Below are 20,185 nucleotides of genomic sequence, written 5' to 3'. Positions count from 1 at the left end.
CGCATCGGCCGGGGGTCTAAGGACCGCACCCGCGCCATTGTCCACCCAACTTTGAGTCGGCCAGCGTCGACCAGCCGCTTCACCGTCCCGACCGGGCACCGGACCCACACAGAACCACTCCCTGAGGGAGAGCGCCGGATCTCCCCCGTCTTCACGGAGGCCTCGGCGCAGTCTCCCTCTCGCGCTATGGCTGCCACCACATCGGCTACCGTTGTAGCGTCGTCCAGGTCCAGTATGCGGATTTCCGCGCACTTTACTGGCCTGGTTACGCCGACTACTCCTGCCGGTAGGACCTCGGCAAGTTTAGCAGCGAGGGCATCTGCCTTCCCGCCACTCTCCTCCACTGGGCCCGGTACCTCTAGGATACGAGACCCCGTTATTCCTAGCCTAAAGCCCAGGTCGGTGATTCCGAGGGCCCCCAACTGGATCTTCTGTTGGGCCTCCCGGAGCACCGAGCTGTAGCTAGATCCCGCCTCCGCAGCTCCCGGCTTAAGTGTTAACACTATCGCCGAGGAGCGCGGTGGGCGGAATTGCCTCTTCCGTGCCTTCTTTTTGCGGGCGGCCTCGTTTTGGGCCTCCTGTACTGCCTCCCTCTGGGCTGGTCTCGCCCCTCCAGCAGACGCCTGGGCGGCTGGGGCTGTCTCCCTGCCCTTCGCCGCCTTTGCGCGATTTCCACGTCGGACAACCGTCGTCCACTGCTCCTTTGTTGATGGGGGCGGTTGAGATGTGCTCACCCCCGCTCTGCTGGTGCTGGCCACTGGTGTCGCACCTCCTTCTTTGCTGGCTGCCCCAGGTGTTCGGGGTGCAGCCGCAGCCCGTTTCGGCGGCGTGTTCTTTGGCCTGCCGACAAGCTCCTCAATCCTCTCGAACCGGGCGTTGAACATGTCCCCGATTTGCCGCACAATCCTTGTTTCGACGCTCTCGGTGATCACCGGCGTTTGCACGCACGGTTCAACACCTTGAGCATCGACAGACACCTCCATGGCCGGGGACTCCGGCTGACTCGCCAATGCAGCTTGGGCTGCCATCAACTCACTCTGCGCCTTACGTAGCGCAGAGCGGTCTTCCGTGCTCTTCTTTAACAGCTCCTGAAAGGAGCTTCGGGTCGCTGCCATCTCGCGTTCCCACTCCGCCTTTTCCGCTTTGAGCATGGAGAGCTCGTCCATGTTCTTGGCGGGGGACGCCATCGCCATTTTAAGCGCCTTCAACTCCGTGTAATATTTGGCACACTCCTCCCTCATGCCCGTCAACATCTCTCTCATTTCCGCCAGGTCATTGGACAGCCGAGAGTTTTCGCGTCGCAGGGCGGCACACTCAACTGTCGCGGATCGCTCTTTTAGAGTCTCGGCCGCCGTGCGGATGGTCGTCACGGCGTCCTTGATCTCCTTGACTATGGTGCCCTTCAGGTGACCGGACCTTTTTACGGCCTCGAGTACCTTCCGGGCGCACTCCTGTATCTCCTCGCCTAAAACGTCGGCGCGCTGCATATCCTCAGCTGAGGTTCTGCGGGTAGTTGGGCGCGCCGGCGCCGGCGGTTTTTGGGTAGCCACTACTGCGGCTGTTGCCTCCTTCGCCAAGTCACGTCCGGTGTTGGCTGCCAATTTAGGCTTCGCCTGTGTCAATTCCTTAGGAGGTGGCCTTTGCTTTGGCCTAGGAGTCGCGACCACTTCCACGACGTCCACCTCCTCATCGAACTCCAGTTCGGGATCCGTCTCCACTTCCACCATTCTTCTCTTGCGCAGCGAAGCCCGAGATGTTCTGGGCCCGCTTCCTCCCACAGCGCCATCCTCGGAGAACAGTGAGAGCGACGAGTCAGAGCGCTCCAAGTAGTACTCGGCCTCGTCGCACTCACTCCTACTCCTCATGTCCAACTCCATGTCCCTCATCACTACCACTCTCACATCACTCCTTCTTTCCACAACACCCTCTCCTCTGGCCTCAGTTGCCCCCTCCAGATACACGGGGCTGACCGCCCCCGGCTTACCCGGTGCGACGGTGGAGGATTCTCCACCCGATTTACGGGTGGTACCTCCCTGGAGTATTAAGTTTTGACGTTTGGCCATTCTCATCTGTTTCCTTTTTTACCCGGGTCTGGTCCCGCATACAAAACAGAAAAGGAAGAAGAAAACAAAACAAAAGTACAGAAAAGAACAAAGGACAGAAAAGAATAGACAAAAACAACAAAAAGAAACAAAAATAAAATGAAGGAAAAACAAAAGAAGACAAAACAAGAAGAATGTACAAAACTAACCTAACTATTTACAAATAAATAACTTAACGTAACTATATACACTATATACACTCCTACCTACTCGCCGGACTATCGGCCGACATAGTAGCAGTATCCCGAAGGAACGTCTACTATCCCGCCCAGGGCGTACCAGAACCAAACCATTGCTCGGCCACCGTTCCCCGCGGACGTATCCACGAGGATGGGGAAGCCTCCCAATGGCAGGCCCATACTTGGAGGTTGCCCGACACACGCCCCACGCCCCAACCTAACCTTTTTTTTTTTTTTTTTTTTATCGTGTGGAAAAATCTTCAAAAGACCGTCACCCCGCCGGAGGGATGGCGAGGTGGTGTGTGGGACTTGTACCCACTAAAAAACCACACGGTGTACCTACGAGCGCCTATGCCGGAGCCAGGGGATTCGCAAGTGCATTCTACCCCAGCTCCGACGGCGACGGCCCGCCCTGTAGATGTTGTAGGGCAGGCCCCATCTCGTTTTGTGGTTAGGGCGACCTATTTCGCCCTACTCCATTGTGGAGGCGTGTGGGTACACGCGCACACCTCCGGGGCCTTTGGATTGGGGGACTGCCTCCCTCAAGGCAGTCACCCCGGCCCCAGTGGGGGATAGAGGGGGACGGAGTTGGATACGCTCCCACCTCTAGGCCTGGCTCTTCTGCGGCGGAGGGAAGCGGGACGAGCTGACTCCCGCTCCCTTTCCGCCGCCTCCTTCCGCGAGATAACTTCCTCGCAGAAGGAGCTCACCGCCAGCCACGATCTCTCGCTACTGACCATCCTCCGAACTAAATTCGGCAGCGAGAGATCGTCCCCCACTATTCGTGTGAGGACACGGCGCTCACTCACGAACGCTGGGCATTCTTCCAGCGTGTGTTGCGCCGTGTCCTCCACACCTCCGCACTCGTGGCAGCCGGTCGTCGGCTCCTTCCTCGCCACATGACACAGATACCGCCCGAAGCACCCGTGCCCGGACAGTATCTGCGTCATGCGGTACGTCAGTGGCCATTTCCTATTCATCCACCTTTTGAGGATGGGACGGACAGCCTCGACGGTCCTCAGGCCGGCCGATGGACTGGCCAGCCTTTCTCTCCACCTGATCCTGAGGATCCGCCGAAAGTCGGACCTCCGCGCTCCAATCTCGTGGCCAGCGGGTGCCTCTCCCATGGAACGTCGCTCCGCGCGCCAGTGATACACTGACGCGTGGAGCTCCGCTACCAAGTCCCACGGAGGAGACCCCGCCAGCAGACCCGCCGCTTCCCCGGATATGGTGCGGTAGCCTCTTATGGCCCGTATGGCCATGACCCTGTGTGGCCTGTTAAGGCAGGCCACATTTTCCCTACCTAGGGCCCCCACCCAGATGGGGGCTCCGTACAGGGCCATGGACCGCACCACGCCGAGGTATAGGCGGCGGGAACCTTCTCCCGGGCCCCTCACGTTTGGCAGCAGCCAGCTAAGAGCGCCGGCGGCTGCCATAAGGCGAGGGACCAGGTTCCGAAAGTGAGCGCGGAAGCTCCAACGACTGTCCAGGTCAAGCCCCAAGTATCGAATACAGGGCTTGACCCCCACCCTCTGGCCACTGACGACCAGCTGGGCATCCGGAGGTGGCGCGCGCCGAGGCCCATGAAAACATAGGACCTCGGTCTTCTCCAGCGCCACCTGGAGCCCAAGCCTTCTAATTCGGCCGACGACCAGTGCCACGCTTGCCGTGGCAAAGCGGGTAGCCTCCCGTAGGTCCCGCCCCCGGGCAGTGACCAAGGTGTCATCCGCGTAACACACGAGGTCAGTGCCCGTTAAAAGGGCGCCCCGCAGGTTCCAATCATACCCGATGTTCCACAGGATCGGGCCCAGAACCGACCCCTGTGGAACACCGCGTTGCATGTCCCTCGGCACTACAACGCCGTTCCGCCCCGTGCATAGCACAGACCTGTCTTCGAGATAGGCCCCGATCACGTCCCGAATGTAGGGAGGCGCGCGATGGTATTTCAGCGCCTCCCTAATAGTCGCAAAGGGCAGGGTGTTGAAGGCGTTCTTTATATCCAACGAGACCGCCAACAACACCCCACCCTGGGACGTCGCCTCTTCCGAGAGGGAGCGCACACGCGAGATCGCGTCAATCGTTGAGCGCCCCTCTCGGAACCCGAACTGCTTCGGGCTGAGATCGGGACCTACCTGAGACAGGTGTTGGACGAGTCGGCCCGCCAAGATTCTCTCGAAGAGCTTGCCGATCTCGTCCAACAGCACTATGGGGCGGAACGCCGAGGGAACCACCGAACCTGCAGGGTGCTCCGCTTTGCGGAGCAGGACCACTCTACCCGCTTTCCACTGATTGGGAAACCGTCCCGACTCCAGACATGCGTTGAACAAGTGCCGGAGTCGGTCCCCTAGGGTGTTTAGGGCCAAGGCCAGGACGCGGCCGTGGATGCCATCCGGACCCGGGGCGACGTTCTTGCCCCGGAGTTTATCCACGGCCGCGGCGAACTCCTCCTCGGTGATGGCAGGAACCGCAGCAGCGCTGACGCCGCTGGCCTCTCCATCACTGCCACGCGGCATCATCGGAGGAGGTGTGAAGGGAGGCTGTCTCGGGAACAGCTCCTCCAACACCTCCTCCAGCTGCTGCGGCTGGAGACCCTCTGCCACGGGGGGCGCCCAGGGGCGTAATTTGCCCCTGACGAACCTATAAGGTCGCCCCCATGGATCCCTGTCCAGGGTCTCCAGGAGTTCTTCCCTGGCTGTCTCCTTGGCCCTGCTGATGGACAGCTGCAGACGCCCCAACCTAACCTAACCTAACCTAACCTAACCTTTTTTTTTTTTTTTTTTTTTTTTTTTTTTTTTACGTGTGGAAAAATCTTCAAAAGACCGTCACCCCGCCGGAGGGATGGCGAGGTGGTGTGTGGGACTTGTACCCACTAAAAAACCACACGGTGTACCTACGAGCGCCTATGCCGGAGCCAGGGGATTCGCAAGTGCATTCTACCCCAGCTCCGACGGCGACGGCCCGCCCTGTAGATGTTGTAGGGCAGGCCCCATCTCGTTTTGTGGTTAGGGCGACCTATTTCGCCCTACTCCATTGTGGAGGCGTGTGGGTACACGCGCACACCTCCGGGGCCTTTGGATTGGGGGACTGCCTCCCTCAAGGCAGTCACCCCGGCCCCAGTGGGGGATAGATGGGGGCGGAGTTGGGTACGCCCCCACCTCTAGGCCTGGCTCTTCTGCGGCGGAGGGAAGCGGGACGAGCTGACTCCCGCTCCCTTTCCGCCGCCTCCTTCCGCGAGATAACTTCCTCGCAGAAGGAGCTCACCGCCAGCCACGATCTCTCGCTACTGATCATCCTCCGAACTAAATTCGGCAGCGAGAGATCGTCCCCCGCTATTCGTGTGAGGACACGGCGCTCACTCTCGAACGCTGGACATTCGTCCAGCGTGTGTTGCGCCGTGTCCTCAACACCTCCGCACTCGTGGCAGCCGGTCGTCGGCTCCTTCCTCGCCACATGACACAGATACCGCCCAAAGCAGCCGTGCCCGGACAGTATCTGTGTCATGCGGTACGTCAGTGGCCATCTTCTATTCATCCACCGTTTGAGGATGGGACGGACAGCCTCGACGGTCCTCAGGCCGGCCGATGGACTGGCCAGCCTTTCTCTCCACCTGATCCTGAGGATCCGCCGAAAGTCGGACCTCCGCGCTCCAATCTCATGGTCAGCGGGTGCCTCCCCCATGGAACGTCGCTCCGCGCGCCAGTGATACACTGACGCGTGGAGCTCCGCTACCAAGTCCCACGGAGGAGACCCCGCCAGCAGACCCGCCGCTTCCCCGGATATGGTGCGGTAGCCTCTAATGGCCCTGATGGCCATGGCCCTGTGTGGCCTGTTAAGGCAGGCCACATTTTCCCTACCTAGGGCCCCCACCCAGATGGGGGCCCCGTACAGGGCCATGGACCGCACCACGCCGAGGTATAGGCGGCGGGAACCTTCTCCCGGGCCCCTCACATTTGGCAGCAGCCAGCTAAGAGCGCCGGCGGCTGCCATAAGGCGAGGGACCAGGTTCCGAAAGTGAGCGCGGAAGCTCCAACGACTGTCCAGGTCAAGCCCCAAATACCTAATACAGGACTTGACCCCCACCCTCTGGCCACTGACGACCAGCTGGGCATCCGGAGGTGGCGCGCGCCGAGGCCCATGAAAACATAGGACCTCGGTCTTCTCCAGCGCCACCTGGAGCCCAACCTCCTTATTCGGCCGACGACCAGCGCCACGCTTGCCGTGGCAAAGCGGGTAGCCTCCCGTAGGTCCCGCCCCCGGCAGTGACCAAGGTGTCATCCGCGTAACACACGAGGTCAGTGCCCGTTAAAAGGGCGCCCCGCAGGTTCCAATCATACCCGATGTTCCACAGGATCGGGCCCAGAACCGACCCCTGTGGAACACCGCGTTGCATGTCCCTCGGCACTACAACGCCGTTCCGCCCCGTGCACAGTACAGACCTGTCCTCGAGGTAGGCCCCGATCACGTCCCGAATATAGGGAGGCGCGCGATGGTATTTCAGCGCCTCCCTAATAGTCGCAAAGGGCAGGGTGTTGAAGGCGTTCTTTATGTCCAACGAGACCGCCAACAACACCCCACCCTGGGACGTCGCCTCTTCCGAGAGGGAGCGCACACGCGAGATCGCGTCGATCGTCGAGCGCCCCTCTCGGAACCCGAACTGCTTCGGGCTGAGATCGGGAAACCTAACCTAACCTAACCTTTTTTTTTTTTTTTTTAACGAGGGGAAAGGTTTCAATACCGAAACGTCCGCCTTTATGAAGGGGAGCGGACGAATACTGTGGGACTGGACGAATCCGACCCACCAAAACCCCTCGGTGTTCCTCCAAAAACCACGAAAGACGCCTTCGTGCGGGTTCGCATTTGCATTCAACCGCACTCCGGCCGCGGGTCTCCAGTGAAGGAGCCGCCGAAGTTGGGCGCGGGGACCACTCCACGCCCACACTCCACGGATCACTCGCCTCCTGGGAACTTCGGATGCCCCTACATCCTCCGCTCCGAGTGTCCAAGTTGGGGCTTCGGGTGAAAATACACCTTCCGCCCCCCACGCAAAGGCCGCGATCGCCGCTGCGTTGCGCTAGAAGCGCACCGCAGCCGCGACCGCGTATAGCCTTCCCGCCGGACGGAAGCGGTCCTGAAGGCACCGCTCCGCCCGGTGCCCCGACGGGTCGGGGCGACACACGCATACTTACCTTCGGCGACGTACTCCCTGCGCCGTCAGCAGTCTGCCCACCAAGCCGCACCAAGGTGCAGCCCGGGGATGTCCTCCGCAGATAGAACTCCCGATCTTAACATGTTAAAATCGGGAGCTGCCTACTCGTGAATACTTACCCAGATTCGCGATGCGCCTCCGGGACCGTATCCTCCATAAGCACTACCGCGCCACACGGTTAAACCGTAGGCGACGGTAGTGTTGCCTCCTCGAGTGTTGCCCAGCGTCCGAAGACGCCTAGCAACGGTCCTCCCGCTGTCTTCTCACGCCGCGTCGACTCCGTCGTCTGCGGGCGCTCCTCGCCCGGACGACGTCCTCCTCGTCGACAGCCGCGCCGACCGCCAGAGGTTTTTTATAGAGGTTGTCTCCTCGCAGCCCCGAGCGAACCCAGGGCCCCCGTTCTCACACTGGGCGGACGACCACTGTCATCACACCCAGTGCAAGTTTACGGTATGAAGATACACTCGCAGTCTTCGCCAGAGACAACTCCGTCGTCTACGGGCACTCCTGCCCGCAACTCCGTCCTCCTCATGACTCTGACTCCGACCGCGAGAGGTTTTTTATAGAGGTTGTCTCCTCGCAGCCCCGAGCGAACCCAGGGCCCCCGCTCCCACACTGGGCGGACGACCTCCTGTCATCACACCCAGTGCAAGTTTACGGTATGAAGCTACACTCGCAGTCTTCGCCAGAGATAACTCCGTCGTCTACGGGCACTCCTGCCCGCAACTCCGTCCTCCTCATCAACTCTGACGCCGACCGCAAGCGGTTTTTTATAGAGGTTGGCTCCTCGCAGCCCCGGGCGAACCCAGGGCCCCCGCTCTCACACTAGGTGGACGACCTCCTGTCATCAACACCCAGTGCAAGTTTGCGGTGTGAGTCAGTCCGGCTATGCGCAAAGCACCACCGGACCCGACCCGAATGCTTCGCTCACGGCCTGGACGGGTCCTGGTTGGGGTCAGGACCCATTGTCCTAGCCGCTCGCGTCGCCCTCTCGCCGAAATCGGCCTAGGTGGCACGCCACCATAATTGGACGGGCGCCGTTAAACAGCGCCCACCCCCTACTCGCCGGGCTACTGGCCGACATAGTAGCAGTATCCCGAAGGAACGTCTACTATCCCGCCCGGGGCGTACCAGAACCAAACCATTGCTCGGCCACCGTTCCCCGCGGACGTATCCACGAGGATGGGGAAGCTTCCCAATGGCAGGCCCATACTAGGAGGTTGCCCGACCACACGCCCCACTCCTCAACCTTTTTTTTTTTTTTTAACGTGTGGAAAAATCTTCAAAAGACCGTCACCCCGCCGGAGGGATGGCGAGGTGGTGTGTGGGACTTGTACCCACTAAAAAACCACACGGTGTACCTACGAGCGCCTATGCCGGAGCCAGGGGATCGCAAGTGCATTCTACCCCAGCTCCGACGGCGACGGCCCGCCCTGTAGATGTTGTAGGGCAGGCCCCATCTCGTTTTGTGGTTAGGGCGACCTATTTCGCCCTACTCCATTGTGGAGGCGTGTGGGTACACGCGCACACCTCCGGGGCCTTTGGATTGGGGGGACTGCCTCCCTCAAGGCAGTCACCCCGGCCCCAGTGGGGGATAGAGGGGGGCGGAGTTGGATACGCTCCCACCTCTAGGCCTGGCTCTTCTGCGGCGGAGGGAAGCGGGACGAGCTGACTCCCGCTCCCTTTCCGCCGCCTCCTTCCGCGAGATAACTTCCTCGCAGAAGGAGCTCACCGCCAGCCACGATCTCTCGCTACTGACCATCCTCCGAACTAAATTCGGCAGCGAGAGATCGTCCCCCACTATTCGTGTGAGGACACGGCGCTCACTCTCAAACGCTGGACATATTTCCAGCGTGTGTTGCGCCGTGTTCTCCACACCTCCGCACTCGTGGCAGCCGGTCGTCGGCTCCTTCCTCGCCACATGACACAGATACCGCCCGAAGCAACCGTGCCCGGACAGTATCTGTGTCATGCGGTACGTCAGTGGCCATCTCCTATTCATCCACCGTTTGAGGATGGGACGGACAGCCTCGACGGTCCTCAGGCCGGCCGATGGACTGGCCAGCCTTTCTCTCCACCTGATCCTGAGGATCCGCCGAAAGTCGGACCTCCGCGCTTCGATCTCGTGACCAGCGAGTGCCTCCCCCATGGAACGTCGCTCCGCGCGCCAGTGGTACACTGACGCGTGGAGCTCCGCTACCAAGTCCCACGGAGGAGACCCCGCCAGCAGACCCGCCGCTTCCTCAAAATGTGGTCAAGTTGTGCCTTAACCATTTTGTGTGTTCCATCCTTGTCAAGGGGAGTGCTAACCGTCTCTCCTTTCAATAGACACAACCTTTTTTTTTTTTTTTTTTACAAGGGGAAATCCGTCATGGAGACCCGCACGCCTCGGGGGAAGCGTGGGGGTACTGCCGGACTCCTACCGGCTAAAACCCCTTGGTGTCCTCCGCTCGCCACTAGCGCCGGGGTTACGGGATCGACATAGCAGTCCACCGCGACCCCGGCAGCGCAGGCTCTGCAGCCTCCTCCTCGAGTGGCGCGCGCGGACACCACGCGCGGCTACTCCCAGCCTCACCCTCCTTAGGTGACGGCAGACGCCCCCGCGTCTGCCGCCGAGAGGCTCTGGGTCCGTGGCGACGGGCCGGACTCGGCCTCCATCGCCTCCGTCTCCTCCGCCCGCGCCGGTGCGCGGCTCCCTCGCGAGCAGTTCTTACCGCTGCCCACGGCATGACTCGCCGGACGACCCGCCGCTGCGCAATAAACGCAATGCGGCGGGGCAGTGCAACCAGCAGCCTTGTGGCCCTCTCCGCCGCAACGGAAGCAGGCCTGACTGCGGTCAACCGCCGATTTGCACTGCGTGCCCACATGCCCTTGCAGTAGGCAGCGGTAACAACGCATGGGTTTCGGCTCTAGCACTGTTACGTGCGCCGATACCCATCCCACTCGTAAGCGGCCCTCCGCTTGAAGCTTTTTGGCGGCCACCATTGGGCAACGAACCCATGCAGCCGCGTTGCCGGACCCCGATCGGCGGACTTCCCCTGCCCTAACTTCCTGCTCCGCGCACCCACCACAACGCGCCACAGCAGCGACGACATCCGCTGTCGTGGCCGTGTCGTCCAGGCCTACAATCCTAAGATCCGCCGTCTTCACAGGACGGGAGACCTGGACCACCTCCGCGGGCAGGACTTCCCTGAGCTTTTCAGCGAGGGAGTCCGCCTTGTCACCGCTAGCGGCGCCTGGCAACTCCAGGATTCGCGCGCCAGTAATGGCCTGCCTATAGTGGAGCTCAGTGATCCCTATAGTCTCCAGGGACACCTTCTCCTTCGCTTCTCTAAGTAGAGCCGCATACGTTACGCCTTTCTCGGCAGCCCCGGGCTGCAGCGACAAAACTACCGCTGCAGAGCGAGGCGGCCTCAGTCTGGGCTTCCTCTTGTTTCCCGCGGTCGCTGCCTTTTGGGGCTGCGATTTAGTCGCCGCGGGTTTCTTCGCCGCATTCTTGTCCGTTTTCTTCGCACCACGACGAACCACGGTCACCCAACTCTCCGTCATGGTGCGGGGAGCGGGCGCCGGCTCCTGTACTCCAATAGGAGCAGCCTGACTAGTAGCTGCCGGTGCAATAGCAGCCGGTGCAGGAGCCGACACCTTTCCTCTTCCTTTCCCTTTCGGCCCAGCCGAACCGCTCGCCCGCACAGCAGGCGCAGCCGTTGTGGACCTCACCACCGGTGCCAGAGGGAGTCGCTCCTCGATTCTCGCTAGGCGAGCATCGAGTCGGTTCTCCAACCTCTTCGCTACACGATCCTCAATTTCTTGTAGGGCGTTGGGCCCTGTCACTAGATCCCCAGATTGCATGGGGACGGAGGTCGATGGCCCAGCGGCCGTCTGCACCTGCGCCTCCTGTAAGGCAACCCGGAGTTCCAAGATTTCCTTGGCAATCTTTTGATTCTCGGTTCTTTGGGCGGCAACCTGCCCCTCTAGGCTCGCAACTTTCGCGGCCAGAACCGAGTTTTCCTTCGTTGCCGACCGATTCTTTAGAATGTCGGCTGCGTCTCTGATGGCATCCACAGCATCCCTGATGTCCCGGATGGTGGTGCCCTTTAAGTTACCGCATTTTTTAATTGTGACGTTCACAATATCGGCACATGCCTCGATCTTACTTCGTAGTGCATCCGCCGTCCACTGGAGCTTCATTGGATCTCCACCCCAAGTGGCACGAATGATCCCGAGTCTTTCGTCAAAATTCCTTTGACCTTCCTTCACAGCTGCCTTCATGGCCTCTATTCGGTCCTCCGTTACCCTGGCCCGAGCACTTTCACCTTCACCCTCCGAGTCGGAGTGTGAGCGCCTACGTTGGCGCTTTCGCCGACTGCGCTTCCTATCCAGGTCACTGTTGCCGTCTTCACTTCCTGTAAAGAGGGAAGTGGTCGAACCTGTTATGTCCGACAAATCCTCCTCCATGAGGATGTCATATCGTCCTGCGCTGAGGACACTCTCGAGTTCTCCTCTCTCTAACCTCACCCTCAGCTCTTTCTCCAGTCCTAACTCCTCTCCTACTTACACCTCTCTCCCTTCTTCCCCCCTTCTGGCCTTTCTTGTCCCCCCCAGAATACGTGGGACTGACCGCCCCCGGCTTACCCGGTGCGACGGTGGAGGATTCTCCACCCGATGGACGGGTGGTACCTCCCTGGGGTATTACCTTTTTAAGATCAGCCATTTCATCTTTGTTCCTTTTTTACCCGGGTCTGGTCCCGCATACAAAACAGAAGAAAGAAAACGAAATACAAAACAAAAAAGCAGAAAAGAACAAAGGACAGAAAAAAGAATAGACAATAAGCAACTAAAAGAAACAAAATAAAACCAAGAAAACTAAAAGAAGACAAAACAAGAAGAATTTACAAATAAATAACTAACCTAACTATTTACACTATTTACAGATTTGGACGAGCGCCGAATACGACACCCGCCCCCTAACCTACTTGCCGGACTATCGGCCGACATAGTAGCAGTATCCCGAAGGAACGTCTACTATCCCGCCCAGGGCGTACCAGAACCAAACCATTGCTCGGCCACCGTTCCCCGCGGACGTATCCACGAGGATGGGGAAGCCTCCCAATGGATGGCCCATACTTGGAGGTTGTCCGACCACGTCGCCCCAACCTAACCTAACCTAACCTAACCTTTTTTTTTTTTTTTTTTTTTTTTTTTTTTTTTTTTTTTTTTTTTTTTTTTTTTTTTTTTTTTTTTTTTTTTTTTTGACTTGGAGAAAATCCCTCATGGAGACCCGCCGGCCCCGGGGGAAGCCCGCGGGTACTGTGAGACTCCTACTCACTAAAAACTCCAAGATGTCCCTCACCCAACGCCTATGCCGGAGTCGCGGGATCGAAAACATTCAACCGCAACTCCGACGGCGGTGGCCCACTCTAGCAGCGGGCCCCATCTCTGCGGGTTCCCTACCGGAACCCACTACTTCCCCTCCTCCTCCCTGGGGAAGGCGCGCGGGGACATGCGCGCGACTTCTTCGGGCCTTGTGTGGTGGGGTGGGACCGCCCCCGCGGTCATCACCCCGGCCCGGTAGCGATCGAGGAGCGACTACTTGCCGCCCCTACCTCCCTGATCGCCAGAAGGGGACTGGGCTCATGGCCCGTCTCCATCCCCTCCTCCTGTTCGCTCCTTCGGCCTGGGGCCTGGGTGGCTGGCCGTTTCGCCTTCTTGCTTTTGGGCGGGGTGCAAGATTTTGCACCCACCCAATGGTTCGCCGGACGACCCAGCGCGGCACAGATGACGCACCGCGGATCAGCTGTGCAGGTTGCCGCACGGTGGCCTTCTTCCCCACAACGGTAGCAAAGACCGCTGCGATCCTGGGTTTGTGAGCATTGATTGCTCACATGTCCTCCTTCCAGGCATCGGAAGCATCGCAGCGGCCTTTGCCGCAGGAGCTCCGTCCGCGCCGACACCCACCCTATGCGAATGTGCTTCGCCGCGGTCGCCTTCTTAATGGCCGCCACGGGGCCGCGAACCCAGCAGGTGCCCATCCCGGAGGTATTGCGGCGGATGTCACCGACCCTTACCGCATCCGGCTGGCATTCCCCGACTTGGGCAACTGCCACCGCCACCTCCTCTGTCGTGGCAGAGTCGTCCAGGCCCATCACGCGCATTTCCGCGGTTTTGACGGGCCTGGCCACCTTCGCCATGCTCTCCGGAATAAACTCCCGGAGCTTCGAAGCCAAGGCGTCGGCTTTCTCGCCGCTCTCTGCACCAGGGATCTCCAGAATTCTGGCTCCGGTGATGGCCTGGCGCAGTCGGAGCGCCTCTATACCGAGGGGGCGAAGGTCCACTCGGTTTTTCGCCTCCAACAGTATGTTGGCGTACGTCACACCCTCCTCTCCGCAGCCGGGTCGATAGTTATTACCACCGCCGCAGAGCGGGCGGTTTTAACTTAGACGGGGCTGGCGCGGTGGGCTTCGCCGGCTTTGATGTGCTCGGCTTAGCGCCATGACGGCTCGTTGATGGTACGGCCTGTCCCTCCGTGACGTTGACCATCTTCCCCCGCTTACCCTTCACAACAGTGGCCCAAGAAGCTTCTGTTGGTTGGGATGGCTGTGTTGCCGGGGGGGCACGAGTCTCGACCGGTTGTGAGGCCGAGTGGGCTGCCTTCTTGGGCTTCCTCTTATTTCCGCCCTTAGCCTGAGGTGCTGGCCCCTGGGCGCTTGTCCTTGTGCCGCCCGCTAGAACCTGGGGAACTGAGCCCCGGCTTCCATCTTCCTGAGCGGGTGGACGTCCTACGGCCGAGATCTGGGGAGCTGGGAGGAGACGACCCTCGATACTCGCGAGTCGATCATCCATCATCTTCCCCATACGCTTGACCAGCCTCTCTTCCATGTATTCGAGGACCCGGGGAGTCCCCATGGGTGCCTCTGTCTCGTCCGGTATTTGTCCGCCAGCCGTGGCACGCGATCGGCCAACCTCCTCGCGGAGGGCTGCCATTTCGGCGTCAAGGCGGGCAAACTCTTGCCTATAGCTGGCGATCTTCGCCTTGCTGTCAGCCACCTCTTTTTCCAAACGGGAGTTTGCCGCACGTAAACGTGCGCACTCGACCGTATCGGATCGGGACTTCAGGGCCTCCGCCGCTCTGCAAATTGAGGCAACAGAGTCCTTGACGTCCCTAACGACAGTACCCTTCAAATTGGCCGACTTACGGATGGCATCTAACACCCGACTGGCCTCCCTCTCGATTTGGCCCCCAAGCTCGTCAGCAGCCCGTGTTTCCTCGTTAAATGAGGGTTTGCGGGAAGCCGCACGTGCCGGGGGCTTCTTCTTGGACTTGGCCGGTTCCATCTCTGGTGTTGTTCTTTCGGCCTCTTCCAGGGCCGACATGGCCTCTTGCGAATGGGCCGCGTCCTCGTCCTTGTCTATTGCCGTTATCCGCTGAAGGCGGACTCTGGCTTCTTTTAGGCCTAAGGGCCCCTCCTTACTCGCCGATGTTGTTGCCGCCGCCGCGGCAGTCTTCTTTTTTGGCGGCATAGCCACGGGTTCTGAGAACTTACCTTCCCCGTGAAATTGATACCCAAAGATTTTACGGGTATCTCCGCCTGGGCTTTGATCCACTTTTTTGGGAACCGGTGTTGAACGCCCACTCCAATCCGACTCTGAGTCGCCATCCGTCCGACGCCTTTTCCTCCTCAATGACCTGCGGGGGCCATCAACTGACGACCTCCCGCCATCGTCTAACGACATGCAGGAGCTGGAGAGGTCAGACCCCAATTCCAGTTCCCGCTCCGCCATTTCCAGCTCGCGAGCTAGCTCGCTGAACGCCGCCGCATCTTCCGCATTCAATTCTCCTCTCCTTGCCAACTCCTCTACATCCTTCACGGACACCTCCCTCTCTCCGTCCTTCTCGGACTCCATCTTCGCACCGTCCTTCTCGGACCTTACGTCAAAGGTTTTTTTGCTACAATCCATTTTTGTTCCCACGAGTGTGGGGGAAAGGTTGCACAGCCGGCGTTGCCCCCTGCTACCGACTGCGGCCTAATACGCTTTGGGTGCGGCTGGTGCCCAAAGGTTGGTGCCCTTGCGGCCGGAGTTACTCCTCCGACCCGGCCGCCCCGGAGAACACGCTAACTGAAACGAATTCCAGCAGCGTGCTCCGCGTGACGACCTGTCCCTCGCCAGGCACCGAGCTTAAACAAGAGGTTTTTTATAGAGGTTGACTCCTCGCGGCCCCGGGCAATTAAGCCAAGAGCCCCCGCTCCCACACTGGGCCGATAGACGTGATCACCGACACCCAGTGCAGGTTTACGGTTTGAAGCCAGTTGCACCGAAGTGCTGTCCGGCTGCGCAGTTAAGCACCCACCGGACCTGACTTGCCAGTAGGCAAAGAAGAAAAACGAAAAGAAAACAGAAAGAGAGTAAAGAAAAAGACAAAGAAAAGAAAAGACGAAGACAGACAAAGTAGAAGAGAAAGATTTGCCTACTCCTACTCGCCGGACTATCGGCCGACATAGTAGCAGTATCCCGAAGGAACGTCTACTATCCCGCCCAGGGCGTACCAGAACCAAACCATTGCTCGGCCACCGTTCCCCGCGGACGTATCCACGAGGATGGGGAAGCCTCCCAATGGATGGCCCATACTTGGAGGTTGCCCGACACACGCCCCAACCTTTTTTTTTTTTTTTTTTTTTTTTTTTTTTTGACTTGGAGAAAATCCCTCATGGAGACCCGCCGGCCCCGGGGGAAGCCCGCGGGTACTGTGAGACTCCTACTCACTAAAAACTCCAAGATGTCCCTCACCCAACGCCTATGCCGGAGTCGCGGGATCGAAGACATTCCACCGCAACTCCGACGGCGGTGGCCCACTCTAGCAGCGGGCCCCATCTCTGCGGGTTCCCTACCGGAACCCACTACTTCCCCTCCTCCTCCCTGGGGAAGGCGCGCGGGGACATGCGCGCGACTTCTTCGGGCCTTGTGTGGTGGGGTGGGACCGCCCCCGCGGTCATCACCCCGGCCCGGTAGCGATCGAGGAGCGACTACTTGCCGCCCCTACCTCCCTGATCGCCAGAAGGGGGACTGGGCTCATGGCCCGTCTCCATCCCCTCCTCCTGTTCGCTCCTTCGGCCTGGGGCCTGGGTGGCTGGCCGTTTCGCCTTCTTGCTTTTGGGCGGGGTGCAAGATTTTGCACCCACCCAATGGTTCGCCGGACGACCCAGCGCGGCACAGATGACGCACCGCGGATCAGCTGTGCAGGTTGCCGCACGGTGGCCTTCTTCCCCACAACGGTAGCAAAGACCGCTGCGATCCTGGGTTTGTGAGCATTGATTGCTCACATGTCCTCCTTCCAGGCATCGGAAGCATCGCAGCGGCCTTTGCCGCAGGAGCTCCGTCCGCGCCGACACCCACCCTATGCGAATGTGCTTCGCCGCGGTCGCCTTCTTAATGGCCGCCACGGGGCCGCGAACCCAGCAGGTGCCCATCCCGGAGGTATTGCGGCGGATGTCACCGACCCTTACCGCATCCGGCTGGCATTCCCCGACTTGGGCAACTGCCACCGCCACCTCCTCTGTCGTGGCAGAGTCGTCCAGGCCCATCACGCGCATTTCCGCGGTTTTGACGGGCCTGGCCACCTTCGTCATACTCTCCGGAATAAACTCCCGGAGCTTCGAAGCCAAGGCGTCGGCTTTCTCGCCGCTCTCTGCACCAGGGATCTCCAGAATTCTGGCTCCGGTGATGGCCTGGCGCAGTCGGAGCGCCTCTATACCGAGGGGGCGAAGGTCCACTCGGTTTTTCGCCTCCAACAGTATGTTGGCGTACGTCACACCCTCCCTCTCCGCAGCCGGGTCGATAGTTATTACCACCGCCGCAGAGCGGGGCGGTTTTAACTTAGACGGGGCTGGCGCGGTGGGCTTCGCCGGCTTTGATGTGCTCGGCTTAGCGCCATGACGGCTCGTTGATGGTACGGCCTGTCCCTCCGTGACGTTGACCATCTTCCCCCGCTTACCCTTCACAACAGTGGCCCAAGAAGCGTCTGTTGGTTGGGATGGCTGTGTTGCCGGGGGGGCACGAGTCTCGACCGGTTGTGAGGCCGAGTGGGCTGCCTTCTTGGGCTTCCTCTTATTTCCGCCCTTAGCCTGAGGTGCTGGCCCCTGGGCGCTTGTCCTTGTGCCGCCCGCTAGAACCTGGGGAACTGAGCCCCGGCTTCCATCTTCCTGAGCGGGTGGACGTCCTACGGCCGAGATCTGGGGAGCTGGGAGGAGACGACCCTCGATACTCGCGAGTCGATCATCCATCATCTTCCCCATACGCTTGACCAGCCTCTCTTCCATGTATTCGAGGACCCGGGGAGTCCCCATGGGTGCCTCTGTCTCGTCCGGTATTTGTCCGCCAGCCGTGGCACGCGATCGGCCAACCTCCTCGCGGAGGGCTGCCATTTCGGCGTCAAGGCGGGCAAACTCTTGCCTATAGCTGGCGATCTTCGCCTTGCTGTCAGCCACCTCTTTTTCCAAACGGGAGTTTGCCGCACGTAAACGTGCGCACTCGACCGTATCGGATCGGGACTTCAGGGCCTCCGCCGCTCTGCAAATTGAGGCAACAGAGTCCTTGACGTCCCTAACGACAGTACCCTTCAAGTTGGCCGACTTACGGATGGCATCTAACACCCGACTGGCCTCCCTCTCGATTTGGCCCCCAAGCTCGTCAGCAGCCCGTGTTTCCTCGTTAAATGAGGGTTTGCGGGAAGCCGCACGTGCCGGGGGCTTCTTCTTGGACTTGGCCGGTTCCATCTCTGGTGTTGTTCTTTCGGCCTCTTCCAGGGCCGACATGGCCTCTTGCGAATGGGCCGCGTCCTCGTCCTTGTCTATTGCCGTTATCCGCTGAAGGCGGACTCCTTCTTTTAGGCCTAAGGGCCCCTCCTTACTCGCCGATGTTGTTGCCGCCGCCGCGGCAGTCTTCTTTTTTGGCGGCATAGCCACGGGTTCGGAGAACTTACCTTCCCCGTGAAATTGATACCCAAAGATTTTACGGGTATCTCCGCCTGGGCTTTGATCCACTTTTTTGGGAACCGGTGTTGAACGCCCACTCCAATCCGACTCTGAGTCGCCATCCGTCCGACGCCTTTTCCTCCTCAATGACCTGCGGGGGCCATCAACTGACGACCTCCCGCCATCGTCTAACGACATGCAGGAGCTGGAGAGGTCAGACCCCAATTCCAGTTCCCGCTCCGCCATTTCCAGCTCGCGAGCTAGCTCGCTGAACGCCGCCGCATCTTCCGCATTCAATTCTCCTCTCCTAGCAAACTCCTCTACATCCTTCACGGACACCTCCCTCTCTCCGTCCTTCTCGGACTCCATCTTCGCACCGTCCTTCTCGGACCTTACGTCAAAGGTTTTTTTGCTACAATCCATTTTTGTTCCCACGAGTGTGGGGGAAAGGTTGCACAGCCGGCGTTGCCCCCTGCTACCGACTGCGGCCTAATACGCTTTGGGTGCGGCTGGTGCCCAAAGGTTGGTGCCCTTGCGGCCGGAGTTACTCCTCCGACCCGGCCGCCCCGAAGAACACGCTAACTGAAATGAATTCCAGCAGCGTGCTCCGCGTGACGACCTGTCCCTCGCCAGGCACCGAGCTTAAACAAGAGGTTTTTTATAGAGGTTGACTCCTCGCGGCCCCGGGCAATTAAGCCAAGAGCCCCCGCTCCCACACTGGGCCGATAGACGTGATCACCGACACCCAGTGCAGGTTTACGGTTTGAAGCCAGTTGCACCGAAGTGCTGTCCGGCTGCGCAGTTAAGCACCCACCGGACCTGACTTGCCAGTAGGCAAAGAAGAAAAACGAAAAGAAAACAGAAAGAGAGTAAAGAAAAAGACAAAGAAAAGAAAAGACGAAGACAGAAAAGTAGAAGAGAAAGATTTGCCTACTCCTACTCGCCGGACTATCGGCCGACATAGTAGCAGTATCCCGAAGGAACGTCTACTATCCCGCCCAGGGCGTACCAGAACCAAACCATTGCTCGGCCACCGTTCCCCGCGGACGTATCCACGAGGATGGGGAAGCCTCCCAATGGCAGGCCCATACTTGGAGGTTGCCCGACACACGCCCCACACACGCCCCAACCTAACCTAACCTAACCTAACCTAACCTAACCTTTTTTTTTTTTTTTAACGTGTGGAAAAATCTTCAAAAGACCGTCACCTCGCCGGAGGGATGGCGAGGTGGTGTGTGGGACTCGTACCGCACTAAAAAAAAAAAAAAAAAAACCACACGGTATACCTCGAGGTGCCGTGGGCCGAAGTCCGGGGTTCGCACTTGGCATTCAACCCAGACTTCGGCGGCTTGGCCTGTCCTGTAGGTGTTGTAGGACAGGCCCCTCTCTCTGGTTAGGGTGCTATGACTTGCACCCTACCATCTCGTGGAGGCGCGTGGGTACACGCGCACGCCTCCAGGGGCCTGATTGTGGGGTGATGCCTCCCTCAAGGCATGCACCCCGGCCCCCGTGGGGGGTAGACTCGGGACGGAGTTGGGCACGTCCCGACATCTACGCCTGGTCCTCCGGCGGCGGATCATTGGGGCCGAGAGATCATATTCCCGGTCCCTCTCCGCCGCCTCCTTCTGCGAAATAACTTCTTCGCAGAAGGTGAGTACGGCCAGCCACGACCCCTCGCTCCTAACCATTGCCCGAACTAAATTCGGCAGCGAGAGGTCGACCCCCACTTCC

The 20,185-nt window shown here is 59.8% G+C and overlaps 1 protein-coding gene and 1 non-coding gene across 2 annotated transcripts; both read right to left on the bottom strand.

Annotated features, from left to right (window-relative positions):
- Positions 1–9,732: 9,732 nt before the first annotated feature.
- On the bottom strand, positions 9,733–9,819 carry LOC131854555 (U6atac minor spliceosomal RNA). Its single transcript, XR_009358061.1, has one exon. It is a non-coding gene; the product is annotated as a U6atac minor spliceosomal RNA (small nuclear RNA).
- Positions 9,820–13,042: 3,223 nt separating this feature from the next.
- On the bottom strand, positions 13,043–15,443 carry LOC131854542 (uncharacterized). Its single transcript, XM_059205663.1, has 2 exons — positions 14,039–15,443; positions 13,043–13,866 (listed from the first exon to the last, which is right to left on the bottom strand). Exons 1-2 carry the CDS (start codon positions 15,441–15,443, stop codon positions 13,043–13,045), a joined length of 2,229 nt encoding a protein of 742 aa, XP_059061646.1.
- Between the last annotated feature and the right edge of the window lie 4,742 nt (positions 15,444–20,185).

The sequence above is a fragment of the Achroia grisella genome, unplaced genomic scaffold (assembly GCF_030625045.1).
Source record: "Achroia grisella isolate CSIRO2021 unplaced genomic scaffold, CSIRO_AGI_Agris_v1 utg1234, whole genome shotgun sequence".
Classification (NCBI taxonomy): Eukaryota; Metazoa; Arthropoda; class Insecta; order Lepidoptera; family Pyralidae; genus Achroia; species Achroia grisella.
Note: the sequence above shows the minus strand (reverse complement) of the source record. Positions and strands in the feature narration are given on the sequence as shown.

Excerpts from the sequence above, each read along its gene's own strand:
- LOC131854542 (XM_059205663.1), bottom strand. The coding sequence starts at position 15,443 with ATGGATTGTAGCAAAAAAACCTTTGACGTAAGGTCCGAGAAGGACGGT. Across the intron at positions 13,867-14,038 it reads TTGGGCCACTGTTGTGAAGG|AGGAGGGTGTGACGTACGCC; the intron begins GTAAGCGGGGGA and ends CCGGCTGCGGAG.